We start from the raw sequence: 21,679 nt of genomic DNA, 5'->3' as shown, positions 1-21,679 counted from the left end.
CAAGACCCCTACACCCACCACATCCCTCAGCAAGACCCTCACATCCACCGAATCCTGGAACAAGACCCCCACACCCATATGCCCCCTGAACAATGCACCTACACCCACATGTCCCACCATCAACTGTGAACAAGACTCCTACACCCACCACCTCTTTGACCAAGACCCCTAAACTCACAACTCTACTGAACAAGACCTCTACAGCCACCAGCTCACTGAACAAGACCCCCACAACCATATGCCACCTGAGCAATGGGCCTACACCCACATGTCCCAGCATGAACTGTCAACCAGACCCCTACGCCCACCACCTCCCTTAGCAAGGCCCCTACACCCATCAGTTCCCCAGAGTGCCATGCTGTCTATTCCATAAAGACATTTCTCCACAGGGATTAATAAAGTATGATTATTTTAGGTAGTTTTCATTCCTAAAGTGCCATGAGTTCATGTACTTTAATTTTAGGTAAAAGCTTTGGTGTGATGATAATTAGTTTAATGTCACTGCTTTACATCCGACAGCATTTTCACCTATGGAATAAGAGACAAAGTCTTCTGTTGACGAGGCCTCTGTTTAACGGGGGACTTTCTAGTTTTTTTATGGCATGTTTGCTGGAGTCTGAAAGGGGTTTTAATGCTCTTACAAACTGGCAGATGGTCAATAAAAGAGCAGAAACCCTGTGGAGATGGGTCTTCATCTGTTCCTGTGTACTCAAGTCATCAGCTCAAGGTTGAAATGCTCGAGATGATTACATTCCTCCACAAAGTTAATCTTATTTACAAAGCCTACACAATGAGCGAGGCGACCACAAGGTGAACGGAAAGCCTCACTATCACGGACTCTTTCTCATCCCTTCACACACGATAGCAACAGCCTGTCGATGTGTGGAGTACCAGTCTCTTCAGACCACACAGTGTGAGGACAGGAAGACAGAGGAGCCTGAGCATCATGTGGTCAAAACACACGAGCCACCAGCGTCTGTCCCACTACAGATCAGAGAAACAACTTTGGTCATGAAGAATGATTACAACCTAAACCTGTGTGCTGGTGAAGTGGTTCACACTTGTTTTGTGATAAGGTCATGAGTCTGAGGTTAGTGGTATCTTTAAATTTGTGTGTGTGCGTGCGTGTGTGTGTGTGTGTATGTGCGTGTCTCCCCTCATTTGTCTTGTGATGGACTGCTCACCTGTCTAGGTGAACCTGCCTTCGCTCACTGTTAATAGAAACCTGAATAAAGTGGTGTAGAAAATGGATGGACGATGAATCCTGCTGCACGGCTTCAACATGTCAAACTGTTCTGTGAGAGCTGACATTTAAACACCGAACACCGCACATGTTGTTGGTGTGTGTGTGTGTGTGTGTAGCAATTTAGTGAAAAGAGAAATGGTGACGCTACATTCCTTCCCATACATGGTAAGATCTGCAGCTCTGACTTCAGTCTGAAATACTCTTCAATATTCCAGGGTTCCTAAATCATCAGGTCCTTTTGGGAGGGCAGTGAAGGAACAAGGTGACCTCCCCAGACTCAGCAGGTCAGGACACACACCAGAGTACTGCCAAGCAGTCTTAATCCGGGTCACCATGAAAGAAAAGGATCTTTTCACTGACCAAACATTTATTCATCTTTGTAATTAAAGACATGGGTTTTGAAGCAGCCAGCTTAAATACAATTTTTCTAAAAGCCATTTATGTTTCGTCAGCCTTTCTACATAAAAAAAAACATTTCACTTTCAAGATTAAAATATCTCAGATTAAAAGATTATTTCTGCCATCAGTGCTCATTTTGGAAACAGGAAACAGGATTTGCAGTGCCTAAGCGTGTTTGCATTGATCACATCCAGCAGCATCTAAGGAATGATCAATAGGGGGGCTAATCTGTAAATGTGATTAATTGAGCTAATCCTGTTTACTGAGGAACATTTGAAATGATCCTTTCCAAATAGCACATCAGGAAGTGATCAATGCTCCATTACCACAGGCCAGCTGAGGCAGTGGAGGCGCAACACGCATCTTCACACAACAAGTCAAGGCCTGAGCAGTCCGTCATTATTATTATCCAGCATCCACCATCCCGCAGCCCCCCATCCCAAACACACACACTCCAGTGTGTCAACACGTCTGTGCTCCGACATGTCTTGCTCTCCCTCTTGCTAACGAGTTATAACGATAGGTTTGCTTAAAAATGCAGAAATAACTAAAAATATTTTTCAGCAAAAGTAACTGTAGCTGGTTGATTCAGAAGGAAAACTGACAATAAGGAGATGAAAGGTGTAGTTTAGGTGAAAGGCAAATGTTCTTCCACTGAACTAAACCGGCATCATTCGGTGTGCAGACTGAAAGGGGCAGAAACCACATGACTGGACAGTCACTTCTTCAAAATGAAAGGTTTCATAAATACGAGGGGGTACCGGTGTAAGATTGTAAATGGCCCCCCATAGAATATGGACCCGGGGGTCCATATTCCGCAGCAGAATCTGGACCCCGGGTCCATTTTCCAGGGGGTCCATATTCCATACTACACCGGAAAGAAACCAGACTGTGTTTCTAAAACTAAAACAAGAATGATTTCAGAGTTTTGGTTGTTCAGTCTCGCTACAGCATGTTCTTGTGCAGATCTCTGCAAAGTATCGTCTCACAAAGTTCCACAGGGAAAACACACACAGCGCCGACGTCAGCACAGCAGGACCCGCTTCTTCGGAAAAGTACAAAATGGTGGAACACATCACTAAACGCGATCAGCGCGCAAGCATCAGATTTTTTTCTGCTGGAAAAACAGCGTCAGAAACACTCAGCATGGTCCAGGAGGCGTATAAAGACGGTGCCCTGGGAGAACGCAGGTTTCTGAATGGGATGGCGCTTTAAAAGGGACGAAATGTCCACTGAAGACCAGCCCCGCTCCGGACGACCCGCATCCTCATGCACGCAGGAGAAGATCCGCGAGGTGAAAGCCGTGGTCCTGGCTGACGGGCAAAGGACGATCGGGGAGGTGTCCACCTTGACGGGGGTTCCGTGGAGTTCCTGTCAGGAGATCCTGACCCAGGATTTGGGCTTGGGCGGGTCGCAGCGCGTCCTCGCTCCGGAGCAGAGGGCGGCCGGCGTGGATGTGTGCCGGGAAATCCTCCAGCACTCTGAAGAGGATCCTGGGCCGCTGGGCAGAGTCCTCACGGCGGATGAGACCTGGCGTCACGCCTACGATCCCGAGACGAAGCAGCGGTCGAGCCAGCGGCGACACCCGGACTCCCCTCGGCCGGACACAGCACACCAGTCCCGGTCGGCGGTAAAAGCCACGCTGATCTGCTGTTTGGATGTGAAAGGGGTCGTCCACAGCGAGTCTGAGCCGCCTGGCAGTCTGTTCACCAGGACCACTACATCCAGGTCCTGAGGGGCTCCCAGAAGCAGTGAGGCAGAAGCTCCGGAGCTTCGGCGGGATGGCGAGTGGTGGCTGCACCACGATAACGCGCCGGCGCACCGGGTCCTGCACGTAATGCAGTTCCTGGAGAAAAACAGGATGACCTGCTGCCTCATCCGCCCTATTCGCCGGACTTCGCACCGTGTGACTTTTTTCTCTTCCCAAGAATGAAGAAAGAGCTGAAGGGGCGGAGATCTGAGGACGTCGAGGAGGTTAAACAAAAATCGAAAGACGCACTGAACGGGATCAATACACACGAGTTTTCAAACGCCTTTTAAAGCTGGAAAACACAGATGCAACGGTGTATTCAAACCAGCGGGGATTACTGTGAAGGCGACAGCTTTGAATAATTGTTTAAATAAAAAAAATGAAAAGTTATAACCAGTGTCGGGTTATTTTCCGGTTCTCCCTCATATAGTGATGACAACACTTAATCTAATTACCTACAATGTAAAAGGAATAAATAACCCAATCAAAAGGAAAAAGATATTGGGACAGTTAAAGAAAATGTGTTGCGCTATAGCTTTACTTTTTTTTTATTTTATTTTATTTAACCTTTTTTTATACAGGTTATCCCATTGAGAACAAGGGTCTCATTTGCAAGAGAGACCTGTGCAGCAGCAAATAAATATCAGACAGACACACAAAACTAAAACATTAAAATATACAAACATTAGGAAACACTGATCACCGGTCAGTCTTCTGAGAAGCAGATACTGGGGATGTTGGTTTCTTTGTGATTCACGCATCCCTAATGCTTCACTGCAGTCAGGATCAATAGACATTTACAGAGGAGGGCGGAGGACAGACAGACGGAGACACAGAGACAGACAGACAGTCTGGACGCTCCTGGACGTAAGGAGGACTTGATCCTCTGCAGTCACCTGCTGAACCAGGCCAGAGCTGGAGTGTAGAGCGTTTCTCCAGCTGGAAGTCAGACGCTGCACCACATGTTCCTCTGAATAAGACATGAGGACATTCAGGCATCTGCTTACAATCTTTTGTAATTGCAGGTGGGGCATGCAAGGTCAATTGGGCCAATTTGATTTTTATGGTAAGACTTTTTTGCTGCAGTTTAAAAAAAGAGACCTCTCCAGTGGTATGTATTTCTTACAAGAAACAGAACCTAATTCCATAGATTGTCAGTTTGGATATTTAACTGCTTGTCAAAACAAACAGTGATTGGCTGACTTGGAAATGTCCCTTTGTGTCAGAGGTGTCAAGGTGCTAATGTCCTATTCTGTGTATGAATTAAAGCTGAAAAGTGAAAAAAGAAAAAATCTTAAGTCACAAACCGAAGTTACTTTCCACATGTTGATAGGATGAAAATCAGAAACTTTCTGATCCCTCATATCGCAGCTGCTTGCCAATTATGCATCTGAAAAACAAGGAAAAGAATAAATAATCCCTAAACGTTCATGAGCTTGAAGCTCGATGAAAAAATGGCATGTAGGAAGTGTTGCTCTAGGCAAAAGGATCAAGTTCAGCAGAACAGGAAAAGAATCATTATACTCTTTGGACCGGCCAAGCGGCCTCTGCAGCCTCTTATCCACACTTTCTCCACCAATAAAAATGTTCATGTTGCTGACCTGCTTAAATAAACAGCAGCTTACCAAAACGTAGAAAAAAGAACAATCTATCAACTGTGACGACCGGACTGACAGGAAACCCAATCCCCAGCCAGAAGAACGGCAGACAGACGCTGAATAAAAGCAGCTGGAAGAGAGAAGCACATGAAGCTGGATAAGGACTCGTCTCATCGAGTTGTGATCTTCTGTCGATTGCTTTCACTCCTTCCACTGTTCCTCTGGAGCAGCAGCTCCAGCAGAGCAAAGGCCAAAGACGTACAAGAGCAGCCATGTTTCCTTCACAACGAGAAACCATGTTTCAGTAGACTGATGACACCTTACATAAGAGACAGGAGTGAAAGCCCACCCAAAGACTCCTTCACCCCCCACCACCACCCCCACCCCCTGCCATCACCATCTCCTTCACCCCACCTTCACCCCCCACCACCACCCCCACCCCCTGCCATCACCATCTCCTTCACCCCCCACCTTCACCCCCCACCTTCATCCCCCCCCCCCCCCCATCCTGACTCGAGCTAGCAGCTGGGTTTTCCTACTCCGGCGTTCAGCTGAGAGCTGAGCTGGAGTAACTACAACTAAATACTTTTTAAAAGTAACTTTCCCGGATGATCTTTTGCTCTATATCTCTAATCCATTGCAATCACTTAATAATGCTTCAACACCATTAGATCACTTTGGTACTATCTCAGGTTATAAACTCAATATCAGCAGAAGTGAATTGCTCCCAATAAATGATTTGGCAAGGGCCTTAGATTTTTCTAGCTTCAACTTTAAGGTTGAGCAAAATAAGTTCATATATCCAGGTGTAACGGTTACCAAAAACAACAAGGATCTGTTCAAGGAGAACTCGTCTGTCCTGTTAAATCAGACCAAGCAGTTGACATCTCAATGGTCACCTTTATCAAAGTCTCTCGTGGGTCGGGTGAACTCTGTTAAAATGGTCATTCTTCCCAAATTTTGATATTTTTTCCAGACCTTGCCAGTTTATATTCCCAATTCATTTTTTCAACAACTCGACTCGATCATATCCTCCTATTTATGGCAAGGCAAACGACCAAGGTTAAGTACAACACATCTTCAAAAGGCCAAACATGCTGGGGTCTCGTCCCACCAAATTTCCGATTTTATTACTGGGCAGCCACTTTGAGATGTCTGGTGTACTGGTCCTCCCTCTACGAACAGCCTCAAGCCCTGACTGGACTGAGTTAGACTTCTCCTCGGGTAACTCGCCTTTGGCCGATGCACGTTCTGCCTTACTTCCAATTAAAGAACTCAATAATCCTGAAGTAAAACATTTGTTAAAAACCTGGGGTTAATTCAGGAAACATGTCGGCCTTGTTAGTTTCTCTGTCTGGAGTCCTACTGTAAGCTCACTCTTTAAACCTTCTACAACAGACATGGGCTTTCAGAGATGGCACCGAGAGGGGATCACTCGTTTTGCACATTTGGTCGAATCCCGTACCATTAAATCCTTTACAGAGTTGACAGAGAAATTCAATCTTTTAAAGTCTGATTTCTTTCGCAACCTTCAGATCAGACACTTTCTTCTGCAGATGCTGTCCGATTTGTCAAACTCACTCGATACAATTTTATCACTGAAGCCGTCCAAGGGTCCTCATCTCCAAACTGCACAATATTATTTCAGAACTTAAGACTTCCCAAGAGGGCAAATTTAAAAAGGCCTGGGAGGAGGATTTGGGTGCCATCATAACCGAGGATGTCTGGGCTGATGCACTCAAATCAGTCTACTCATCTTCACTTTGTGCGCGCCACCGATTAATTCAATTTTAAATTGTGCATAGGGCACACATCTCCAAGGCCAGGTTGTCCTCTATGTCTCCTGAGGTTGACCCCTTATGCACCAGATGCAGGCAGACAGAGGCCTCCCTTAGCCACATGTTCTAGTCTTGCCCACTTTTGGACAACTTTTAGAGGACAATTTTTAACACTTTATCTCAGCTGTTAGGTTTAAGGCTTGAGCCGGACCCAATCTCAGCTCTCTTTGGAGTCCCTGGGAAACAATATCGTCTTAGCTCCTCTAAAAAACAGTGTTTGGCCTTTGCCTTACTATTAGCACGCCATGCCATTTTACTTAAATGGAAGGACGCTTCTCCTTTGCACAGTCAGTGGCTGCAGGATGAAATTAGAAAAGATAAGATGCTCATTAAAACAAACTCCTGGTGTCTTTCAGGACACATGGCCCCCCTGTTGAAGGCATTTAAAGCTCTTTAATTACTTAAACCCAGTTTCATGAGCTTGTACCCATTCCTGAAATGAACATTCCATTTGGGCAGTGACAGTGGGTGGATGGTGGGTGGGACGAGGTGGATTCTGTTCTGTTTTTCTTTTTTGTTTGGGGGGGGGGTAAGGGGAAGGGGGGGAGGGGCGGGGGGGGGGGGGGGGTGTACAGCCACTTCCGCGCAATGTACTCTGTATAGAACGACAAAGCTCTGTAAACCAAGCATTTTTTTTTTCATGTGAAGGAAATAATAAAAATATTTGAAAAAAAAAAAAGTAACTTTCCAACGCTGTCTGGATCTGACTTGTTTGCTGATGTCTGTCCAGGGTGTGCAGAGTTATGAGGCAAATGAGTGTTTTGCCCACATCCTCCTCTTTCTGCATGTTGTCCTCCTCCAGGTGGCGCCGGCTGGAGAGCCTCCTGCCAGTGAAGCACACCAGGTGAAGGTCATCTCTGTAATGAGAAGGGGTGTGGCCTAATGGCATCAACAACCTATGTCAGGTGTCAGAGTTATTAGGCATCTTCAGAAGAAGAGATTTGACAGACTCTGAAAAGTCAAGAAGAGTGAGATGTCTTGCAGAGGGATGCAGCACTCTTCAAATCGCCAAGCTTTTCAGGCGTGATCATCATCATCAAACACTCAAGTGTTCCATTCAAAATAGTCAACGTGCAGCGTGCTGAAAAAACAAGGCGCATAATAACCGCCCACGAAGTGAGGAAAATCAAGCGTGAAGCTGCTGAGATGCCACTTGCTTGCCCAGTCCAGCCCTCTGGACGGGGTCTGGAGGCTGGGGTTGATGGTGAACAGATCAAGACTCTGACAGAGTCTCTGGATGGCGGCTGTAGAGTGTCCTCTCAAAGAAAGGTGGCGCTATTGGTCACTCATTTGTTTTTGAATGCCAGAAATGTAGATTTGTAAATTCTGACTTGTTATATTGGTTTCCCTGGTAAAAAGAAATCAGTGAATGGGTATATATTTGTTTTTCGTTAAGTTTCCTAATAATTCTGCACAGTAACAGTCACCTGCACACAGATAGCCTCCTGAGATTCTGAAACTGAAAAAGCCCCACTCCAACTTCCAAAAGTATTCAGCTTTGACATTTATGAGACTTTTGTGTTCATTGAGAATAGAGCTGCTGTTCAATAGTAAAACTAATCCTCAGAAACACAGCTGGCCTAATAATTCAGCACACCCTGTATATTTAGCCAATAAGTTCAAATGTGACGAAAGACAACAAAGCATTCAGGGAATTAGTCAATATAATCTGATCGACATAAAACTCACAGTGCGCGCACACACACACACACACACACACACGGTCCCACTTGGAAGACACATGTAGCGAGCGTCAGCAGGCAGAGACGCTGAGACAGGACGTTCCTCCCGGAGGCTGAACTCATTTCATTGGCACAATGTGATCATTTTTCATCCTAAGCTTTGAGTGAAAGGTTCAAATTGACACGTTTTGTCTTTGACAGGGTAACCTGGAGTGCGCTGATTTTATTGTAGTGAGAAGCTCTAATTATAGGTGTGTTTTATCCAACATAAGCAGTGATGTGGCCACCTTTAAATGTAAACGTGTGAAAACCTCCAGAGGCTCCGACCCGATCGAATTCACTCTTCATTTTCTCCACAGAAAGACTGAACTGCCCTCCAAATAATTAGTATTACGAATTCCTAATAAACACAAGCGTTTGAGGAAATAAAACAGACATTCCATCGTAGCCACATTCATCAAGGCCCAGAAACATCTGGAAACAGCTGCAGGAACAGGTCTGGGTTCTGGCCTGCTGGTTCACCCTGCTTTAGTTTCACTATAACCTTCATGACAACACTGTCTGTTTCAATCAGCTCAGTACTGCTCCGCCGTCCATTTTTCAAACTTTATGACAGTTTTAATTGCTCCCAGCTGCTCCCGGACCGACCGGCTTCTCCATGTGTGGAAACACACAAAGACGTCTATTAGCCACCACTGTGGCGGCGGTGCGGCGGGTCACATGGCTGCCAAATTAGTTCCAGCCTGAGCACGAACATGCACACACCGCCGGACCATCTCAGTGTGATGATTATAACTCTGTCAAAGAGCCTGTCTGAGCGCTTCACCAGTGAACTCTATCAGCTCTACACTTATTTCTATCAAGAGGCAACACGGCTCTTTTCCAGGATAAAGACGGAAGGAAAACCCGACACGTCTACAGTGACAACTTCGGCCAGCCAGGACTGTCCATCCTGTCCACTCACGTCAAAAAGCCTCTGAGCTGAAGCGGCTTGTTGAACACGCTCAGAAGATGAAAATAGATAAACCAAGACAAAACATGGCTAAAAAAAAAGTCAAGAAATAAAAAAAAGTCAAAACCAAAATGTACAAACTGGGAAAACAGCTCAATCCTGCTCCGAAAGTTAAAACTGTTGTGCTTCATCGATGCAACACAAGCCGCAGTTTTTCCATGATTATTAGCACAAATGATTTCTTCAGAGCAGACAGACTGACACTGAGCAGGCTCAGAGGGGTGTGTGTGTGTGTGTGTGTGTGTGTGTGTGTGTGTGTGTGTGTGTGTGTGTGTGTGTGTGTGTGTGTGTGTGTGTGTGTGTGTGTGCCCACGTACCCTTCCAACAGGTCCATGGTGGAAGTGACGGCCTCGGCGTACAGCAGCACGTGTCCCAGAGCTTTGGTCTTCAGGTTCCTCCTATAGGTCTCCATGTTGAACTGAGCCGGGCTCGGGGAGTCCGTGAGCAGGGGCAGCGTGCCGGGGGTCGGGCTGGGGGTCGGGCCGGGGGTCGGGCCGGGGGTCGGGCCGGCGGGGTCCTGCAGCTCTGAGCAGGAGCACATCCTGAGGCGGGCCCTGGGTAACGCCAGCACGCCGCCGCCGGGTCGAGCTCTCAGCCACGTCACCGCTCGGCTCCGACAGTCCTGGTGAACACAGAGGAGCTCGTCAGGGCTGCTTCCATCTGGACCGGCTCCAAACCCAGCTCCACCGTCACGGGGATTACTCTGCTGATGCTGCAGGAAGACGAAGCGCTGCCCAAACACATCTCAGCTTCAGGCTGTCAAAACATTTAAACTCATTATTCGATGGGCCAAACAACTTACTGAGATGCATACTGAGCCACGACTTGTGCAAACCCTGAGCCAGTCATGTTTAAGATGCATTTAGCCTTATTTTGAAAGAAAGTCCAGTCGATGAACTGCATTCGGACCTGGCTTAACATGACATGCATGTGTGTGTTTCCATTTCTCTAAATGTTTTACAACTCCAGCTCACATACAGAAGGAATATCAGACAGGTTATAGCCAATGAACTGGAGAGAACATGCAGCTCTGACGCCCCCTTGTGGTCAACCTCACACTGCCACGTCCTTCACTGTAACATCAAACCGTGGCAGAGCCATTCCTGTCTCTGCATGGGGAATGTTCAGGCTCTGCCATTCTGATGAACCTATTTATTCAGTGTTATCCTGCTCACTGAATCTAGTCTTGTCTGATCGCTCTATGGATGATCCTGCAGACATGAACATTTCACCATAAATCCATTAAAAAGGTTTCACACTCAGTCTTTTATTTCTTTTTTTTATAATTTGCCCATCCCTATTCCATATCCCTCTGGGTTCTGGAGAAACAACATTTCTTCGACCATAAAAACTGGATGAAAAATGACACTTTAGGAATATTTTTAAACAGCTATATGATAAACAGTTTCAAACAATCCAGCCGAGAAGGAAGACATGATAATCAGTAGGGTTGGGACGAGACACACATTCCACGAGACGAGATGTCTCACGAGATTGAGTCCACGAGACGAGAAGAGACGGGCGGGTGTTGGTGCTGAGCGGCGCGGTACTCACATGCAGCGTCGGAGCGGCGCAGAGCAGTGCTCACACGGAGCGTCGGGTCGGGGCGCCCCTTGTCCGGTCACAGCGCCCCCCCTGTTATGGGTGGCCGTTTGTGCCATACACCGCCTGGTAGAAAACGCCGTTCAGAACGGCGCTTTTAACGCCGAGCGCCGCCAGGCGCTTTTATTTTGAAACGCCTTCCGGCGTCTCAAACGCCGAGCGCCGCCAGGCGCTTTTAAAGCGCCACCAGGCGCTTTAAAACTGAGTGAGGAACTTTTTTCCATATATGCTTTATTTTCCACATGACGTTTGATATATTAAATGTATTAAAATATATTTTTTCCCTTCTAATCAATTTTTCAAAACTGAAATGTTTAAAAATAAAAAAAATAAATACTTTTGATCAGGGGTGAGCTCAATGAGGAGACTTAGGGGGTGGAAAATGTTCAAAAAATTACTTATCTGACATGTTTTCAGAGCAGCTAAAGTTTGCGAATAGTCAGAACAGGACAAAAGGATTGTAAATGTTCCCACAGGGAATTTTTTTTTTAACCTTTGAAACAGTTAGATCACATTTTCAAAATGTGATCTAACTGTGATAGAAAAAAAACAAAACAAAGGGGTCTTGTGTAAACAAAGAAATCTTGAAGGGTTGAGCCTATATTTCTTTCCTTCTCTCCCTCTATTTATTAATAACAAATTGTAATCACACATAGACATTGCGCAAAAATTATCTTTTTGACCCCAGGCTTGTGACTTCGGAAGAGGATTACATGAAGCCCACTGGTGTGACGATCCAGGAAAAGCAGTGTTCCTCTCTGACAGCAACCTGCTTGGTGGCTCCCCAGATGTCATGGTGTCCAATGACTGCATCATTGAGATAAAATGTCCCTGCAGCCAGAAATAACATGTTTATAAGTGAAATAATTATCTGTGCCTTTGTACCAGTTAAACTGTTGTTTTATGTTGTGATTTATTATTAAAAATATAATCAGTAACAAAATAAAACATGTCATAATAAATCAAGCGGGAGCCACATAACCAGTGTGAAGATTTGTAGTTCAGCATCCCTGACAGTTACTGCCAAATGAATATTCAAATAATTCTTCTAATCATGCATTCAGATATTATTTCAAAAATTGAATTGTACTGAGAATGTAATGTTGTAACAGACAAACATAGACATAGAGAATCTCAGATTTATTTTTAAACATTTCAGTTTTGAAAAATTGATTAGAAGGGAAAAAATATATTTTAATACATTTAATATATCAAACGTCATGTGGACAATAAAACATATATGGAAAAAAGTGCCTCTAAAAAGAAGACCGATACCTTTTACTGGCTGGTGAAACTTCAGGGGAGGAGAATATTAGCATGTTATGGAGCGCGTGGCGGCGCAAGGCGTCCAAAAGCGCCTGGCGGCGCTCGGCGTTAAAAGCGCCGTTCTGAACGGCGTTTTCTACCAGGCGATGTATGGCACAAACGGCCACCCATACCCTGTACACTGCGCCCGAGGCGGCCGCCGAGTTCTTCTATCCCCATTCAAACCGCGGCACACAGACGACGCCATGACTGCATTTGCACTTCCTGCCACTAGGTGTGCTGTTTGCATGTTCAACCTTATTTCACACAGACACCACAGAGGAAGAAGGCTGCAGGCTGCAGGCTCTCTGCATGTTGTTAGAAGAAGAGTGTGAGCCGGCAAGACGTGGTCAAATGTTCATTGATGCGATGCAGCGTTTTTTCAATAAAAGAGAAGAACTGAACGATCGTTTCCACACATTTTATTTACGTCGTATCAATTAAACTGGATCACAAGTTTGTGGACTCAAAAGACCAAGATTCCTTGCGGATAGAACATGTGCAGAACAGTATTTCATGTCTACGGAGCCCCGGACATGACATGGTAAAAAAAAAATTAAATTGTGGCCACGAATTACTAATTCGTTCCCACGAATAAATAAATCGTGCGCACGAATTACTAATTCGTTCCCTCGAAATAATTAAATCGTGCGCACGAATTACTAATTCGTTCCCACGAATTAGTTATATCATTCATATTGTAACGTTCTGCAATCTGCGAAGCACCAGACGTCTCCAGGTCGTTCCACACGGCTCTTTTTATTGCACTTAGGCAAAACAAACAGCAACACAGGGCTACTGTTGCGGCCGTAACCCACGCCGATCTCTCAAAAACTAACTCTTTCCAACAGTCCATGAACAACAGCAAAAGGCTGGCTTCAGCCACCTCTCTAATCCTAGAGTGCCACCCTCAGGAAAAATGGTGCAACAGCACATTTAACTAATGCTGACTCAAGAGTCATTACAATATACTGAACAGTTCAGTAAAGTTGGCAGCATATTGACAGATACGGACTTTCAGTCTCAATAACTCTTTAACAAAATGTCAGTAACATACAAAGGGCGCTGCATCCCATCGTTGTGAGGTGGACGATATGCTATAAGCTCATTTTTATTAAAAATATCTGCCTATCAAGCAGCAGAAACAATATTGATTTCAATCAGCACCCGGTCGTGCTGCGGGCTTCAGGGACCGTCTACAATTTACAAGACGCAGCAACAGTGAAGACAGATACCATATCCAATAAATTTGATAGGAGACAAATGAAGGTTGTAGCGATTATGGTGACACTGTAGTAAATCCCAGTGGTGGTATTACGTTTTTTTGTTGTTGTTTTAGTTGTTGGGGGTTTTTTTTTGTTTGTTTGTTTGTTTTTGAGCTATTTGTCTTCACTGTTGCAGCGTCTTGTAAATTGTAGACGGTCCCTGAAACCCGCAGCACTACCGGGTGCTGATTGAAATCAATATTGTTTCTGCTGCTTGATAGATATTTTTAATAAAACTGAACTTGTAGCATATCGTCCACCTCACAACGATGGGATGCAGGCGCCCTTTGTATGTTACTGACATTTTGTTAAAGAGTTATTGAGACTGAAAGTCCGTATCTGTCAATATGCTGCCAACTTTACTGAACTGTTCAGTATATGAATGATATAACTAATTCGTGGGAACGAATTAGTAATTCGTGCGCACGATTTAATTATTTCGAGGGAACGAATTAGTAATTCGTGGGAACGAATTAGTAATTCGTGCGCACGATTTATTAATTCGTGGGAACGAATTAGTAATTCGTGGGAACGAATTAGTAATTCGTGCGCACGATTTATTAATTCGTGGGAACGAATTAGTAATTCGTGGCCACAATTTAAATTTTTTTTTTACCATGTCATGTCCGGGGCTCCGTACATGTCCCTTTCGACCGGGTTTTTAAATATGAATATGAGCATATTCAGGGTTTTGCACGTGTTTATATGGCTGTGCGCCAAGTAATGTGTTATTCCGTCAATATTCCAGTGAATAAAGAGTTATTGCCTGCATATAAACGTACTCAATCTCACGGCATTCGATCTCGCGAGATCTCGTCCCATCCCTAATAATCAGTGGATCACAAAGTCAAACCTCTGTATGAGAACAGCGACCACTGACCTGCTTCTCTCCTCCCACAACCCTACAAAATCCTCCACAAAAGATGTAATAACAGATCAGATCAATTCACAGACACACTACGGACTCTGACAGTCAGAATGGGTTCAGAACCAAACGATTAGCTTGACTGGCTCTGAATGATCTTACGGAAGAAATCACAAATTCTGTAGACAATAAAAAAGTCACAGCTGGGGTTTTCATTCATTTAAAAAACACATTTGATGCTATCAATCATGACATAATTATCAATAACCTGGAGCAGTCTGGAGTATTGACCTGGGTGAGCAGCTGTCTGGAGGACAGGAAATAGTTTGTGAAGATGGAGACTGTTCCTTTGTAAGGCGTCCCTCAGGGCTCAGTGTTGGGACCCAAACTGTTCATTCTGGACATCAATGACATCTGCAAAGTTTCTGATATGGTGAAATTCATATTATTTGCAGATGACAAGTATTTTGGGGTCTGGTGAGGAGGTTCAGCAACTTTTTGAATTAATCTCCTCAGAGTTGAAAAAAACTAAATTATGGCTATCATTACACCTATGTAAAACAAAAATGATGAATTTTGGAAAACTGACTGGACCAGAAACCTCTCTATATTCTGTATACTAAGCAGGCATTACATAATTAACCTCTACTTGCATTAATATGATGGCTGTGATTTATCGGATTCAGTTCCATGTCCACTAAAGAGAGTCCACAAACACACAGGCTTGCTCTGGAGAATGAAATGTTTTAACGGTGTTATTCACTGTAATCCTCAGTGAAGCAGGGTAGATCACGGCGTAGCGAGCCCCTTCCATGTTCTGCAGCTTCTTCCTCACCTGGACCAACCCGCGTCGCTTCTTTTGTGTTGCTGCAGCAAAGTCCGGGAAAAAGTGGATCCTCGTCCCCCCGACTCTGATGTCTTTCAGCCGTCTGGCTGCATCCATCACTCGTTGGCGATCACTGAAATTATGAAACCTGGCAATCACTGCGCGGGGAAAGCTGGATGTCTCCGGACCCTGAAGCCTGTGTGCCCTCTCCAGCTTGATGCGCCCCGCTTTAGTGTCCAGCTGCAGAATCTGGGGTATCCACGTCTCCATACAAGCAGTTGCGTTGGTCCCCTCCAGCTTCTCCGGTATGCCTAAAATCCATTAGTTTTTACAGCGGCCCCTGTTCTCGTAATCGTCGAGACGCTCGGCCAACACGTTACTCGTCTTTTCCAGCGTTTGTAGGCGCTTTTCCGTGTCAGCCGAAGCGTTTTCCACTGCCAGGATCCTCTGCTCAGCCTCGCCAACCCTCTCAGTAACTTCTTTCAAGGTTTGGGAAATGTTGGCTTTGATGTCAAGCGCCATCTTCTCCAGCTTTTCATCCATCATCTCTGCGATATTTGCCGTCATTGCCTCCAGGGCTTTGGTCAGCTCCGGGTCTGCTTCCAGGCCACTGGATGGAGGGCTAGCGCCGCCTGCTAGCACAGCATCGTCAACACGAGGAGTAGCTGCCGCCGCTCTTTCTTTTTAGTGGTGTTTTTTGGGGCATCTTGCCAGCCGCTTTGCTCCACAGCTGATCCAGGGACATCACCCGGATTAAAATCCCATTTTGAGTCTTTTAACGCCAATAAATATAATCAAAGCAGGATGATGTGCCGGAGCTCCGAAAATACGTGGCTACCCGAGCGCTTGCATCACCGGAAGTTCCGGATGTCTGTTTTCTACTTTTTTGTATACTCTCTCTTTGTTTTTTTTTTTTAACATGTTCGAAATAAAGCTTTCAAATCCAAATCCAAAAGTGCTGATTCACTGTCATGGCTGCTGTGCAGCTGGTCTCCATAGCAACACACACACCTGTTGTGCTGCTGCTGCTTGATGAGTCTGGATGTTTCCATTCAGACTGGAGCTCTACTGATCCTCTGTTGCTCTGACACTGACTCCACTGCTGTTTACTGTTGATACAACTTTGATCCTTCTTTAAGTCTCAATGGTATTTTTGCGAAGCCTTTTTTCTACTTTTTCAGCTGTTTTTCTACTTCCCATGTCTTTTCAACTTGCAGACTCTGTCATGGCTGATCTCAGATCAGAGCTACAATGAGTAAGGCGGCGTTACAGAAATGAACACACTCGGGGTACTTCACTGTTGGCTGTCACAAAGAAATTTCCACTGGAATTCTGCAGTTCTCATTACTGTTGAATCAATGTTGATTCATTATCAGAATTGACTGCAAATTCAACATTATCTCAATGTTGATCAAAGCAAGCACTTTCAATGTTGATTCCAGTCTTCAGGCTGAATTTATTACTGTGATTCACTCACTTTTTGCTAACTGGGCAGTGTCCTGCAGCAGTTGTTTGAATTCGCTGACACCGTCACAGACAGTGGATAGAAACAATTCGTTCCAGTTCAGTCTGCGACGATCTCAAGGAGGAAAAGCAATGAAGCAATAATGGCGTCAAGGATGGCTTAGGGACGAGCTGATCCACCGAACGAGCCGCTGGCTCTGACACAGCGGCAGAGGAGACACCGTTGCTCATAAGACATACCTCAGATGTAGCCAGCAGGCGCACCGGGCTGGGCGCCGGAGCGGGGCCGGGTTCACAGCTCAGACCCAACGACGTCAGGATCTCCGTCAGGACTTCATAACGCAGGGCGCTGCTCAACTTCAGGACATCAAAATCAGCAGGACACACATTCTGGGAGTCAGCTGCAATCTCAAAGTGGACCTGCAAACAGGTGAAGCACACAGGATTGTTTCTACTCAGACACACACCTCTGTTTCTCAGTCCAACTCAGCAAATAACAGACCGACTGGTCACTCCTCTGAACACACTCAGAAAAACCCCCTACCCTCAGGAAAACCACCGCTCCACCTCAAGGTCACGTAAATACAGCCTGGAAATAGGAATATGCAGCAAGTTTTTAGTGTTTTCACACTGTACTACTCTATAACCTCAACCTCACTGTGAACATCATCTTATAGCGAGCAAATCATCGTGTCAAACACTCCAGTGGAAGAGCACACACACACACACACACACACACACACACACACACACACACACACACACACACACACACACACACACACACACACACACACACACACACACACGCACACACACACACACAGTAACGCTATCTTCTATCAGACGGCAGGCTGATTGCAGAACACCGGTCTGCAGGGCGAGCAGGCTGTCGGCCATCGTCGCCTGGTCTCTCCGCACTCCTCATCTCTTCAAGTCAGAGTCACACTTCAGGACGCTTCACTCACCGACTATATATTTTCTCACTCTTTGTCTTTACAAAACTAAAGTGTCAGTCAGTATTTCATTGCGTCAGGGTTTCACATTTCCCAGGGGTCTGGGTGTTTGGATTTCGAGGGCCAATGTGAGGAAGACCCTGACGCTGTGTGTCGAGCAGCCGGACTGACGTCAGAAGATGTCAGACTGAGCCGGTGAGGTTCTGTCAGACGCCATCTTTACCTGACACAGCACTGCTTCTCCTCCGTCTTCGCCGTGAGTCACCCTGACGATGACCATGTCCCTCTCGTGGGGGGCGTTCCCTCGGAGCTCCCCCCACAGCTCCACCTCCCCGCCGCCCTGGGCGTCTCGGATGTAGACCCGGCCGCTGGCCAGCGCGCTCAGCTCCACCTCGGAGCTGTCCTCTCTGGTGAAGCTCAGCCTGCTGACCTGCATGCGCCGCCCGGCCCGGAGCTCCAGACAGAGGCCGGCCGGACACAGGCTGGAGGACAGGCCCAGGACTTTACCCCCCAGGCTCAGGTAGGTCAGGAAACGCGTCTGAAGCTGCGGGCTCAGCGCGTCGGGTTCTGCCAGAACCAGCAGCCTGGTGTTCTCCAGCCAGGGGTCGCCGAGCGCCTGCTGCGGCTGCAGGTGATAGATGATGTTCTGCTCTACGTTGAGACACTCGGACAGAAGCTGCTGGACGGCCTGGAAACGCTCCTGACTGTCCCCGCTGAACACCAGGACGTTTGGAGGTTTACTGTGAGAGTCCAGTCCTCCCGTTTCAGCGTCATGCTCCAGCTCCTCCACACCCTCGGCGCCGCTGTCCATCCCGTCCGAGCGCTCATCAGGGAAGTCCGAGATGTTCTCCGCTGAAGCATATTTGACAGACAGAATAGTGCTGTTCTCCAGCTCCAAGCACTCATGGCAGCTGGACAGGTGGAGGTGGTGTCCGTGGCCCTCCATGTGATGATGAGTCCCCGAGGACCGGTCCTCCGGGTCCAGGTCCAGGTCCGGGTCCGGGTCCTGAGTGCAGCGCAGAGGCTCCGAGCTGCGTCTCTCCTCTAGCCTCTGGAGTCCATCGGGGGGCAGCAGGAGGCTGCCTTTCCGGGTCTGGAGGGGCTGCGGGGGCCGCAGGTCTTCCCCCAGCAGAGACAGCACCGTCCGCGGAGCCTGTGGACGCCGCTGGTCCAGAAGCGTACTGATCGCCGACTGCTGCAGGAGGACAGCTGCGTGAAAGCCACAAACACACACTTTAATGTCTCCTTCTCACGAAGGTCATCAAGAGGAAGAAACACCAAGTGTGGACGTTCAGACGGACATGCTGGTCTGAGGCTGCCACGCACAAAAAATAAAGGGACATGAGACAAAGGACTGTGTTCTCCAACATTTTCTTTTGAAGTGCAACTCGGCTCAGTTCATGTCTGAACAGGTGGAATGTGGCTTTCTGATGATTGCTGAGCTATTCAAAGCCACCAAATGAGCCTGACATGCTCTCTTATTTAAAGGAATACTCCACCCAAGAAATGATTTGGCCTCATTTTCTACTCACCCTCATGCTGAGAAACACTCTGGAGCACTTTTTTGACGTTTCAAATGCAGTTGGAGATGTTTGGGGATTTTCATTGTCAACAAACAGGGACTGACAGAAGAAACGGTCCATAAAGTCCACAAAACGTGTCCATTTTCCTTCATACTGCTCGTCCGCTGTAATCCAAGTGTCCTGAGCGCGTAACGTCCATAATTAATTCTTAACGAGGTCATTTAGTACATTTTAAGAGCCCAAACAGTGCGCTCTCATACAGCTCCAGTGTATGTCTGCGCGCACCCTGAACTACAGAAGCCTCGGCAGACCAAGCCGGACGCTTGCGCGCTTTCAGCGACTACTTTTCTAAATTGCAAGCGTAGAAGAAGAAGTTCCGCTGTTTATATTCTGCTGTGAGTGACCGAGCTGTGGACAATCACAAAAGTGATTGGCTGCTGTTTTAAAGCTTTGAATTCGGTGTCCTGCTGAAAGGGCACAAGCGTGTTGCTTGGTCTGCCGCGGCTTCCGTAGTTCAGGCTGCGTGCAGACATGCACTGGAGCTGTACGAGAGCACACTGTTTGGGCTCTTAAAATGTACTAAATGACCTCGTTAAGAATTAATTATGGACGTTACGCGCTCAGGACACTTGGATTACAGCGGACGAGCAGTATGAAGGAAAATGGGAACGTTTTGTGGACTTTATGGACCGTTTTTTCTGTCGGTCCCTGTTTGTTGACCACGAAAATCCCCAAACATCTCCAACTGCATTTGAAACGTCAAAAAAGTGCTCCAGAGTGTTTCTCAGCATGAGGGTGAGTAGAAAATGAGGCCAAATCATTTTTTGGGTGGAGTATTCCTTTAAACCAAAGGATGCACACAAACATCAGAAACTGTGAATTTCTCATTTTCCCTGCACTCTGGACTCTGGAAAAGGAAACTGAGCTACAGCTAGGACCGACGGCTTAAAGGCAAAGCTCCAGATTAAATTCCCAGCAGCATGAGAGACAGTCTGAGAAGGTGAACTGCTGGTGGTCTCAGTCATGTTTGAAACAGGGCCAGAGGATTCTCCAGACCTCCGATGTGAGGTGCTTTGATTTAATCTGGTCCCATGATGTGCACTGCACACAGGGAAGAACATGAGGCTGCAGCAGGTTATCACTGGATGGACTGTCCTCAAGCTTCACTCCAACAAAATAAATGAAAAGATTTGCTAAACTTTAAAAATGGCTAAAGGTCTGTCTGAATGGTTGTGGATATCTATAATATTCTTCATTAGAAGAGAATGTTTTCATAAGTTACTGAAACCAGAGAAAAGTGAGGAGGTGGAATGAGCTCAGGAACCAGTCCTTTCACTGTCATCCAGGAAAATCCATCCGGGCTGGAATACAGGCGTTTAACTCAATTCAATGAGCTGAAGAATCCATAAGGCTGGACATGAGCAGACAGAGGAAGAGAAGGAGACCTACGGACTATCCTGGAAGGCAGCAGTCCATCGTCCAGCTGCAGGCGGTCCTCAAGAAGAGCCACTCCCAGCAGGCAGAAGTCCTCGATGCTGGCCTGAGCCACGGCTCTGAACGGAGGACCGGCACGGCAGGCCAGAGGGGTGCAGCGGTCCGACCAGCGCAGCACCTGCACACAGGCACAGGGGTCAGAGGTCAGACCTGCACACAGGCACAGGGGTCAGAGGTCAGACCTGCACACAGGCACAGGGGTCAGAGGTCAGACCTGCACACAGGCACAGGGGTCAGAGGTCAGACCTGCACACAGGCACAGGGGTCAGAGGTCAGACCTGCACACAGGCACAGGGGTCAGAGGTCAGACCTGCACACAGGCACAGGGGTCAGAGGTCAGACCTGCACACAGGCACAGGGGTCAGAGGTCAGACCTGCACACAGGCACAGGGGTCAGAGGTCAGACCTGCACACAGGCACAGGGGTCAGAGGTCAGACCTGCACACAGGCACAGGCTTGGTGCAGTTTGTGTCCTGGACCACCAGGGCGGAGCTCAGAGTGTTAGCGGTTTTCAGGCTGATCTCACTGAACAGGTGGATGACATTTATGCTGACAAGCAAATACAGAAGTGTGCCTGAAAGCCAGCTGAAAAGCCCCAGAGAGGTGGTGGACAGCAGAGCTGCTGCTCGCTGCGAGGAGGAGGGGTTACCTACGCTGTCAGTCTCTGGATGAAGTGAAGAGAGTCCGGAAGCTTCTACCATGAAGGAAACGTTCTCAGCTGCTGATCCGCAAACCACAGAAGAACCCAGGACTGTCCATTTACTGAGGTCACACACCTGCTGGACACACACACACACACACACACACACACAGGCTGTATGAAGGCCTTTAAGACAGAGCAGACACACTGAAGC

General features: G+C 46.9%; 1 protein-coding gene and 1 long non-coding RNA gene across 8 annotated transcripts in view; both read right to left on the bottom strand.

Moving 5' to 3' along the window:
* The window catches only part of hlcs (holocarboxylase synthetase (biotin-(proprionyl-CoA-carboxylase (ATP-hydrolysing)) ligase)), a 50,563-nt gene that overhangs the window by 18,428 nt on the left and 10,456 nt on the right, over positions 1 to 21,679 (bottom strand). For 5 of the 7 annotated variants that reach the window (XM_030100945.1, XM_030100940.1, XM_030100942.1 and 2 more), the window contains 5 exons: positions 21,479 to 21,601; positions 20,781 to 20,943; positions 18,032 to 19,017; positions 17,093 to 17,272; positions 9,843 to 10,147 (listed from right to left, as the gene is read on the bottom strand). In XM_030100945.1, the coding sequence (XP_029956805.1) occupies positions 9,843 to 10,147; positions 17,093 to 17,272; positions 18,032 to 19,017; positions 20,781 to 20,943; positions 21,479 to 21,526 (1,682 nt within the window). In that variant the 5' untranslated portion in view covers positions 21,527 to 21,601. Of the gene's footprint in view, positions 1 to 5,505; positions 7,689 to 9,842; positions 10,148 to 17,092; positions 17,273 to 18,031; positions 19,018 to 20,780; positions 20,944 to 21,478; positions 21,602 to 21,679 lie in introns of those variants that run through there. The other 2 variants (XM_030100941.1, XM_030100944.1) reach the window with 2 other exon arrangements.
* LOC115395412 (uncharacterized) lies at positions 3,988 to 5,342 on the bottom strand. The gene is made up of 3 exons (XR_003932272.1): positions 5,021 to 5,342; positions 4,703 to 4,785; positions 3,988 to 4,365 (listed from the first exon to the last, which is right to left on the bottom strand). It is a non-coding gene; the product is annotated as an uncharacterized LOC115395412 (long non-coding RNA).

The sequence above is a fragment of the Salarias fasciatus genome, chromosome 10 (genome assembly GCF_902148845.1).
Source record: "Salarias fasciatus chromosome 10, fSalaFa1.1, whole genome shotgun sequence".
Classification (NCBI taxonomy): Eukaryota; Metazoa; Chordata; class Actinopteri; order Blenniiformes; family Blenniidae; genus Salarias; species Salarias fasciatus.
Note: the sequence above shows the minus strand (reverse complement) of the source record. Positions and strands in the feature narration are given on the sequence as shown.